General features: G+C 43.8%; 1 protein-coding gene across 1 annotated transcript in view; it reads right to left on the bottom strand.

Moving 5' to 3' along the window:
- Positions 1–7,965: 7,965 nt before the first annotated feature.
- The window catches only part of LOC101853239 (ESF1 homolog), a 6,986-nt gene continuing 4,820 nt past the window's right edge, over positions 7,966–10,131 (bottom strand). Inside the window, exon 2 of the mRNA XM_005100195.3 lies at positions 7,966–9,874. Coding sequence (XP_005100252.1) covers positions 8,001–9,874 — 1,874 coding nt within the window. The 3' untranslated portion in view covers positions 7,966–8,000. The remainder of the gene's footprint in view (positions 9,875–10,131) is intronic.

Consider the following 10,131-nt stretch of genomic DNA (forward strand, 5'->3'; position numbering starts at 1 on the left):
AGATCTAGATCTAGGACCCATCAAAACACGAGGCTTCGTGGCCGATCACAAAAGTCTACGGGGCTTATCGAGGCCGATTCGCCCTGCTGCGAGCACGTTCACTAAACTGCCTACTAGATAGAATGTACTACCAAATATTCTCTACACGATCTTTGCTACTACAGTAGTCTCCGCCTAAGATCCCGGTGCTCGGGAGCAAGAAAAAGCGGGATCTTAGGCGAACCGGGATCTTAACCGACGAACCCAGGGAAGAATCTATGGTGACCCATGTTAAGGCTCACAATAGGTACAATGGTCTCCCTCCACTCTAAAATGAACTGACGTGACCGCTTGGTGGGTTTATGACGTATGGCGAGCAAAGAGTGGTTAACCTTGATGACCTATCACAGGGTATAGTGGGATGAGGTGTGCCATTTTCACTTATTATCCTATCATGAGGCTCAAGATCTACGCTTATCAAGTTGCCCCTCTCCTCCCCCTTACCTGTCGAAAATGTATAGCTTTCCATCTCCCTTAACCGCCTTTGTCGTTACACACTATTACGTTGTGAACGCACTAATTAAAATTCAGTCTGTCTCGCAAATTCGGGAGTAGAATCTGAAACAACTTCTCCAATGGTCAGGGAAGAGTTCACAGTTCAATGTGATCCCGCCAGGAGCGAACGTGTAGGCCCTACCCACCCAGCGAGTGATGTAAGTTTAGGGGGATAGCTCAGGTGTGAGTGCGATGCATGGGGAAAACAAACGTGTCCGTCAGTTCACACCCTGGTGTGATCCCGTCTGGGGCAAACATTGTATCGCTTCATCGAGTTTTACAACATGTATGTGATCACATTCACGATAGTAGCTGATCTTTGACGCGACGGACAGTTTATTGATCTCAAATTTTCACTCTTGGTTGATCGGCTGTCCCGCCCGGGTTTTTGATCCTCAAATTATGATCTGAAATGCGGGATCTTAGCCGAATGTAGACATTCAGAGTGAAGCAGAGCGGGATCTTAGGGGTGACCTTTGTATAGTAAAAATTCTGTTTTCTTAAAACAGCGGGATCTTAGGGGTGGGATCTTAGGCGGAGACTACTGTACTACTACTAGGCCTACTAGCCTACATGTACTACTACTAGGCCTACTAGCCTACATGTACTACTACTAGGCCTACTAGCCTACATGTACTACTACTAGCCTACATGTACTACTACTAGGCCTACTAGCCTACATGTACTACTACTAGGCCTACTAGCCTACATGTACTACTACTAGCCTACATGTACTACTACTAGGCCTACTAGCCTACATGTACTACTACGAGACAGTACGAGAAAGTGTCACTCAGGCAAAGATAGTGTAACTTTGACTCAGCCACGTAGTGTACACTCTTTTTATACCCCAAATTTAACCCGGAAGTCCATTCGGAGGATTTGACCTTTTCACTTGACCAAAGTGTGCCAAAATGGTAGCCTAGCTTTTGCCCCTCCATGAAGGAAAAATCTGGCCCTCATTCAAACCATTGGGATTGAGCAAAATTTTGCGTTTTGTGCTTTGTTCTTGACAATATTCATTATGGTTATGATTTATAAGTTGTACACTGAGACAAAACCGTACTAAATGAGAAAGGTGCACCATTATGAAAGTGGAACGAACTCAGTTGCCTGAAAAGGGTAGTTTGAGCATGTGTGGCCTAAATAAGCTAAACCCCCCCTCCCTTACCTTATTTAGGCCATATGTGGCCTAAATAAGCACTCCCCCCCCCCCCCCAAAAAAAAAGGAATAATCTAGAATATACTGGAGTTAAGCTAGAAAATTATAGGGATGGCGCAGTAAGATTATACGAATAGTTTAGAAAATACTGGGGATGAGCTAGAAAATATTAGGGATGACCTACAAAATAATAGGGATGATCTAGAAAATATTAGGAATGAGCTAGAAAATAATAGGAATGGAATAATCTAGTAAATACAGAGGAACAGCTAAAAAATACTAGGGATGACTTAGAAAATGTTAGGGATGAGCAAAAATAAATAAATAATTATGGGATTTGATATAGAAAATATTTGGGATGAACAAGAAAATAATAAGAATAATCCAGAAAATACTCAGGATGAGCTAGCAAATATTAGGAATGACCTAAAAATTAATATGAATAGTCTAGAAAATACCAGAGACTTGCTTCAAAATAGTGGGGATGAGCTTGAAAATATAACGGAACAGCTGGAAAATAATACAGATAATCTGGATAGTACTGGGGATAAGCAAAGAAAAAAAAAGAAAAGAATAATCTAGAAAATACTGGGGATGATGTAGAAGATATTACGGATGAGCTAGAAAATAATAGGAATAATTTTAAAAATACTGGGGATAACCTAGAAAATATTTGGGATGCCCAAGAAAATAATAGAAATAATCCAGAAAATACTGGGGATGAGCTAGAAAATAATAGGAATAATCTAGTAAATACAGAGGATCAGCTAGAAAATATTGGGGATTACCTAGAAAATAGATAAAGTTCGTTTTGGGAGTAAAATTAGCGAAGCCACGTCTGTGGGGGCTGTTCACCCTGGAAGCGACCTCGTTGAATCCCAGCTCGCTGATTTAAGTACTCGTTGAACCCGGGTTATTTTTATTGATTTTAAAGAAGAAAAAACCCCGGTGAATCTGTCTCATCTCGTTGAACCCGAGCTCGTTAAATCCGAGTTCCACTGTAGTAGTAGCTGTCCTCGTCGTTTTAAGCAAGAAAAATTCTGAAATTCTGCAAACTGAGCCCAAAAATGTGAAATTATGCGATTCTATTAATTTTAACAAAGAATGATAAAGTATAAAAAAGGAAATAATGAAATAATCAGAAATTATGCCCCAAAATGATCAAATTTAGCTAAATTATGCGGGGTGCATAATACCAGGGAAACAGCAGTAGGCTAGTAGGCTAAGAAGTCATCATGTAAAACTACGAGTGTTTGTGTCGCAGAGGTAAAACGAGTGTCTGAAGTGTGCCTCAGGGTCTACGAGTACAGCCCTCTCGGCAGGTGTAGACCTTTGGTTGATTTTGTTCTCAGATCCCAGCACCTCTTGTTCTTTACTGTACAGTTTCCTCCCAAGACTTGAGTACAACTTCGGATGAGTTGATCTATTTTTCCCTCCCCCGACCACATCAACTCATCCGTCATCGACTGTAGTTCATTAATATAGTAGGCTAATATGAATACGTGCAGCGAGCTTCAAAATGAGTTACTTCCCAGATTCGAGCCCTTTGGAAATAATAGACAGGCCTACACCACACTAGTTATAGGTGAAGTTTTTACAATTTATAAGTATGAAATAATAAAAGGCATAACAACATTATACTTAAAAAATATGGCATCAACAGAAAAATCTAACAATTTGAGCCTAGTGTCAATATTTGGCCATTATCTCCATTTGTGGATTGCGAGAAAGTACATGTAACTCATTTTGTCAGCACACCTCACATATCTTAGATATTGTCTATGGTCTAGCTGCAGACGCAGGCAGAAAGTGAGAAAGTACGCTACCTAGTAGGTGATAGGGTCGTAGGCTACCTACGAGGAAGTGTAGAAAGTGGGAGGGTTTCAGGACCCTATCACCATAATTTTTTTAAAAATAGTAGAGGGTTTTACGGCGCTCGCAACTGCATAAGGTCATATGAGCGCCAAGGGGTGGATGTCAACAGAGAAGTCCTTACAGGGAATCAGACTTACTCTGCTCACCTCTCTAGCCTCAACAGCACAAAGTCTGCTTCGACTATCAAGGCACCCCGGAAATAGCGGGTCACAAGAGAGTGACAAACATACAAAACAAATACAGGAAATGACAATAGTAAGGATTAGGAAAGAAAAAGCAGCAGTTCCCTGTTGTAGTTCAGGTACAGTTATGAGCGTGACATGATGAATCAGCCCATTTTTGGTCATTCTCAGCCTGTAGCTCCAAATGGACTGTGGCGACTTTTGGTACCTTTCTTTAGGCACACACACATACACACACACACACACACACGCACACACACACACACACACACGCACACACACACACACACACATATAGATATCTATTTTATAAAGAAATGTAAAAGTGAGTTGGTTTGAACATCGAGGCAGACAGAAGATCTATGCTGACAGTTACAAACACAATTTCCTATCCCCCACAACAAGTCAGATACTCTACGAACAAGAACAAAGACAACAAGACACGTGAGGCAGCGCGGACAAATCAGGAGCTCGTCAGATTCAGCAAATTGAACAAACTGGCATTTTTCCACCAGTTTGGCAATTGTTATCGACATGTTCTATTTACTGCTCAACACCTTTTTTGGAAATTCAAAAGAAAATTTATGAGTGAATGTTCAGTTTCCGAGGACTCTCAAGCTATGAAAGTCACCAAACTTTGGCGGCCATTCCTCACTAATTGTACCGGTACCTCTGAAACAAGCGACCCCCACCTCCTTCAATCGCGAATATCTTGACTTCTGTTCAAGACAGATGGGTACATGTATTTTTTAAATCAAAAGCAAGACAAAGGAACAAGCTTCAAGATCATTCCAACAAGTCCACACGCCCCCACATTGACGAGCCCCTGGTGTCACCACGCCATGACACATCATTTGGGAACAACACGTGTCTGTTTGAAGTCATAACAAATCTTTATTTAACAGAACTTGGAACTGCATACATGTAAACTCTCACTTCACACAGATCTATACTGTGCACAGGAGTACGCACACATTTCAATCAACACAACAGAATAGATCTTGATCTAATCTGAAGTTTGCACACAACATTATGTATTCTCATAACCTCCTTTTAGTTTTACTTTAGTAAGAGTTTTACGGCACTTGCATCACAATAAGGCCAAATAAGTGCCGAAGACTAGAGGTGTTACAAGAGAGTAACAAACATAAAAAAGAAGAAGGGGAGATAAGGACGATAGATGTTTGATAGGAAAGAAGAAGCAAACCCCACCAGAGCACCCGCCAACCACCCACATTTCATCTCGTACCAAGCAACACACACACAAATAGCCTACTGTTTGAGACAACTGACATCCTGCCATGTTACAAGTCACAGTCACAGTACAGCAAAACAACATGGAAGCTGATATTGACACTTTCAAGATGGTAACAAAAACATATGGCCTAAATAAAAAAAACGACGACAGTTAACAATTTAGTCTTCAGCAGAGACACTCATTCATTACAAATGTAATTGTTCTTTGTTCCTTCTGTGACATCATAAATCAAATACATCATATTGACATGATCGAAATCCTCGGTACGGTTCCTGAAGGGTTAAGTAGAGGTCCCGGCGTACATGATTTCCCCACTCCATCTCAAACATTCCGACAAACATTTGACAATTACAGTAGGACCTACTCTAACGGTTACACCACCTGTACAAGACAACCACCTGTACAAGACAATCACCTGTACAAGACAACCACCTGTACAAGACAACCACCTGTACAAGACAATCACCTGTACAAGACAACCACCTGTACAAGACAATCCCTTTCCGATTCCGTCCTAGGGTACTTTTTTTTTCCATTTCAACCAAGGAGACTGAGAGAGACGGCCACCTCTGTACGACAACAAGGAGACTGAGAGAGACGGCCACCTCTGTACGACAACAAGGAGACTGAGAGAGACGGCCACCTCTGTACGACAACACCTTCTCTCCTCCACAATGGATCACGGTCTCCAACGATGTCTACAGTACACACTTCACTAATAGAAGGAAACAATGTCTACAGTACATTTGTACACACACTTCACTAAGGAAACCAATAGTCTGTCTATATGGTCGCTTTTCAGGACAAACGGGCTAACCCAGATTTCGGGGGTTTCCAGAAATCTTGACCTACACCAAAAGTGGGCATTGCCCTACCTATACGAGAAGTTTGGATTTCATTGGTGTGTGTTTGGTTAGAAAACTCTCTGTGTCTTTTAAAGATACTGAACAAGGGGCAAAAACTTTACCTTCCATTTTCTCACAACAGCATTTTTCAGGATAGCCCCCGTGTGCTTAAAAAGCGACCATGTCTACATGCACACCAGTCCCAGCAACCATATACATGTACACCAGTCCCAGCAACCAGATATACAAGTACACCAGTCCCAGCAACCATATATACATGTACACCAGTCCCAGCAACCATACATAGATCTGCCATACATACAATTATTAATATAAAGAAACTAAACTAGACAAAAAGATGCCTGCAAAAAAAAAAAGCTATGGAGCAACAGCCACACAATTTTATCCAAATACGGAGGTCACTCAATTACTATCCGTTCTGTAAAAAGTATAATGGCAGGCCTGGCAGCTGAAATGTCAGTCCATACAGACAGTCACACAGACACTCCAACACGGGGACAGAGAGAGACATACAGTGGAGTCTGCCAAGACCAAAATCTGTGGCACCACCAGATTTGTTAAAGGTATAGTCGTGTTCTTTGTTCCGGGAGAGTTGCTCAAATAGCGACCATTGTCGATTTGTGCTGTCAGAGTCAGAGATGCTAGTACACCTGCCAACCACTCTGTCACGGTCAAAGGCTTTCCTCAAATTCAAAACAAACAAACAAAATCTGATTTTGGGAAAAAAAACTGAGGTTTCCAAAACCCGGAGTAGATTATGATGACACAATGAACCGACAACAGTGGTAAAATACACTGATACAGTACACACGCATTAATTAACGCTACTAAAAATGTGTATTTTCAAGTAATTTATAATAAGCCGTGAAAATCAGGGCAAATCAACACAAATAAAATGTGTATTTTCAAGTCATTTATGAGATATTGCAAAGGACCTGACAGGAACGGAATTAAAATCTTAAAAATCGAATTTTCTGCAAATCTGATCCGGGTTCTTTGATGGGAACAAAGGAGAGCCCTGGTTTTTTCCGCCTACTTGGCGGGTGTGAGGCACGCTACAGAGTATTTATCTGGAAATCGCCCACACCCATTTTTATTATTTTGGGGGGGGGGGTTCGACATTTGTGCTAATCTATAGGTTTTTTAAACCTAGAAATGGGAACTAAAAAAACTGGAGATTTAATTTTGTTTTGGTTAACCACTGTGTGTGTATTGCAAGTTTGGTAGAAGCAGGTCCCACTGTAAAGTGACGGTCTTTTGTTTTAGTATACCAGGTGCCCACTACAGCTGGATCGGGCCGATCGCCCGACTCGATCGCCTAAAACTGAAAACAAACACGTTTGTTTTTGAGGCGATCGAGCGGCCGATCCCGTCCATAGTGGACACCGCGTATAAGAGTTTTACGCTGTTTTAGTAAGAGTTTTACGGCACTTGCAACAAAATAAGGTCATATAAGTTATATAGGTGCCGAAGATTAGAGGTGTTACAAGAGAGTAACAAACAAAAAGAAAGGAGGAGGACAGAGGACGATAGCTTTTGATAGGAAAGAAGCAAACCACAGCAGAAAACCCACCAACCACCCAGGGTCTCAATGTCAGAAGTTGAACAAACATAATGATAATGGAAATGTCAATCATTCACTAACAAGAGAAATGTCAACAACAGACAGCACAGGCCTGCATCAACCGTCAGGTTGGACAAAACAGCTCCCACAGGAAAGAAAAAAGTCCAATCTTCCTTCAGGTTCATGATCAATAAAATAGCCTGACTCCTGTCTATGTTTAGCTGTATTTGTAGACACGTGACCGCACAGGACGCCACAAGCCTGTCTATGTTTTGCTGTATTTGTAGACAGTAGACACGTGACCGCCCACACAGGACGCCACAAGCCTGTCTATGTTTTGCTGTATTTGTAGACACGTGACCACACACAGGACGCCACAAGCCTGTCTATGTTTTGCTGTATTTGTAGACACGTGACCACACAGGATGCCACCAGCCTGTCTATGTTTTGCTGTATTTGTAGACAGTAGACACGTGACCACACACATAGGACGCCACAAACAAGCCTGATGTCCAATTCCCCCAAGCTCTGGCAACATCAACATCTACATCTACTACTTTTACACTTTCTTCTTCTTCTTCATTTTTTCCTTCAAGCTCTCCACCAACGACTGACTGACAGATCTGCTGGTCGCCGCTGCCCCACCTGCCCCTGTGCTCGGACTCTCGGCCCCGTCTCGACTTTTCCTCTTCCCACTTCCTCCTTTGCTCTTGCGTCGGATCTGTTCGTCCACCAGACGCTGCATGTTTTTCGTCTTCTTGAACTGCGGCGCTGTTGGGTCGATGTGGAAGTGGTGCGACGTGAACAGAGCGCCAAACCTCTTGTCTTCAACGTCCAGCACAAAGTGTTCCGTGTCTTCTTGTCCAGTTTTCTTCCGTTTAGCCATCTGCTTTTTGCTCTGTCTTTTCTTCTTCGACATCGAATCGGAGTTGGGAACAAGCTCCGGCTTAGACAAATGTCTGCCCCCGGCATCGTCCATGAGCATCAGCTCCAACTCGGCTTTCTCCATATCCTCTGCTTCATCTTCCACCGCAACTTCCTGCGTCTTCCTCTTCTTTTTCTTTTTTCCTTGCCCATCCCCCCTGTGTTCTCCTTCCATCATTTCCTTCAAGCTGTCGTCGATCTCAACACCCTCAGGCAGTTCATCATCACTGAAGGCTTCTGCGCCGTCTTCCGGCACCATTTCCTGCAACTTTCGCTCTCTCTTCTTTCTCTTCTTCTCCTTTCTCTTCTCCAAATAATGATTGACCAAAGTGCTTTCTTCCTTCTTCTTTGCTTTTTTCTGTAACTTTTTCTCCACAGATGTCTTCAGTCCAGGCTGCCACTCTAACACTTTGTCCACGTCATTTTCTTCTTTCTGTTTCTCTTCCTCCTCCTCCGTTATCTTGTCCATCAGCAGTTTGCGATACAGATCGATTTTCTTCTGTTCTGTCATCACCTTCTCTTCACTTCCCTCCTCATCATCATCATCATCGACGTCGTCGTCGTCATTCTGCGCCAGCACAGACTTCAGCCACTCAGGTTGTCCCCCCTCCTCCTCAGAATCGCTCTCCGGGGGCGCAATGATGTCGGAGTATTTGTTCTCCTCCACGATACTCTCCAACTCTTTCTGCTGCAGCGCACTGACCCGGCGACTCAATCGGTCAAACTCAGTCTCATCCCAGGTCACCTCGACCCGCGCTTGGCACAAGGCAGTCGACTGAAATGTACTGGGTTGGTAGTCCACAGTTGTCTGCCCCTCTGAAAACATCTCCCGGGGCTCATCCTCAAAGGTCATGTCCTCCGGAATAAACCTCAAGTCGAGCCGCACGGAGCTCAGCTGATACTCTCGCCCGTCGCACTCGGTGTAAACTGTGTCGGCGGTGCGCACAGAGTCGCAGTCCACCACGGCGTAGTAATACTTGAGTCTGTTCAGCTGGTACTCGCGCAGCTTCTCCCGGTGAACCACATCCCGCTCCTTCCTCAAGTGCTTCTCCTTCTTCTCATCCATCTTTCTCCTCTTCCCCTTCTGAGTCCCGCCATTGTCACCGTTTTCCACCCGCTCTCTCATCTCTTTGGGACCCAGCTTAGCCTCCTCAGCCATCCTCTCCTTCCCAAACTCCGACATATAAATGGCCACAGAATTAACACAGCCTCCCTCGGGAACAAAAGACTTGAACAAAACAAAGAGATCTTGAGCTTTGACAAAGTCCCAGTCCATATTGCACACGGCGAGTCTCCGAGTCGACTGAGACACCTCGGGGGCGTCCGTCTGAAGCTCGTTCCAGCGGTGGTCCACGTCCGTCTCCTCCATGTCAAAGTCCTGCGTGTACTCCGGCAGATCTTCCTCCTCCTCCTCCTCCTCGCTGTCCGGCAGATCCCCCTCCTCCTCCTCGTCTGTGGCCGACTCCCGCGACCCATCACTGGGGTTGTCCTCAGCGTTTTCTTCACCATCTGCTCCAAGAGAGAGGAAAAACAAAACACCAAATGTAAAAACATCCATTTACAAATCACAAAAGCACATTGATTCATTAATCAACTGCAACCCCCCCATAAAAACAAAAACAACAAACAAACAAACCAAACTAATTCAACCCAAGAAGCAGTAAGAGTAAGAGTAAGAGAAAGAACGAGCCAAGGAGTAGCAGAAGAAAGGCTGCAGAAAGAGTCAGGAGCCCAGAGGAGGGGGCAAAGGAGGTGAGGGGGTGGGG

Source organism: Aplysia californica, unplaced genomic scaffold (genome assembly GCF_000002075.1).
Source record: "Aplysia californica isolate F4 #8 unplaced genomic scaffold, AplCal3.0 scaffold00239, whole genome shotgun sequence".
NCBI classification, from domain to species: Eukaryota; Metazoa; Mollusca; class Gastropoda; order Aplysiida; family Aplysiidae; genus Aplysia; species Aplysia californica.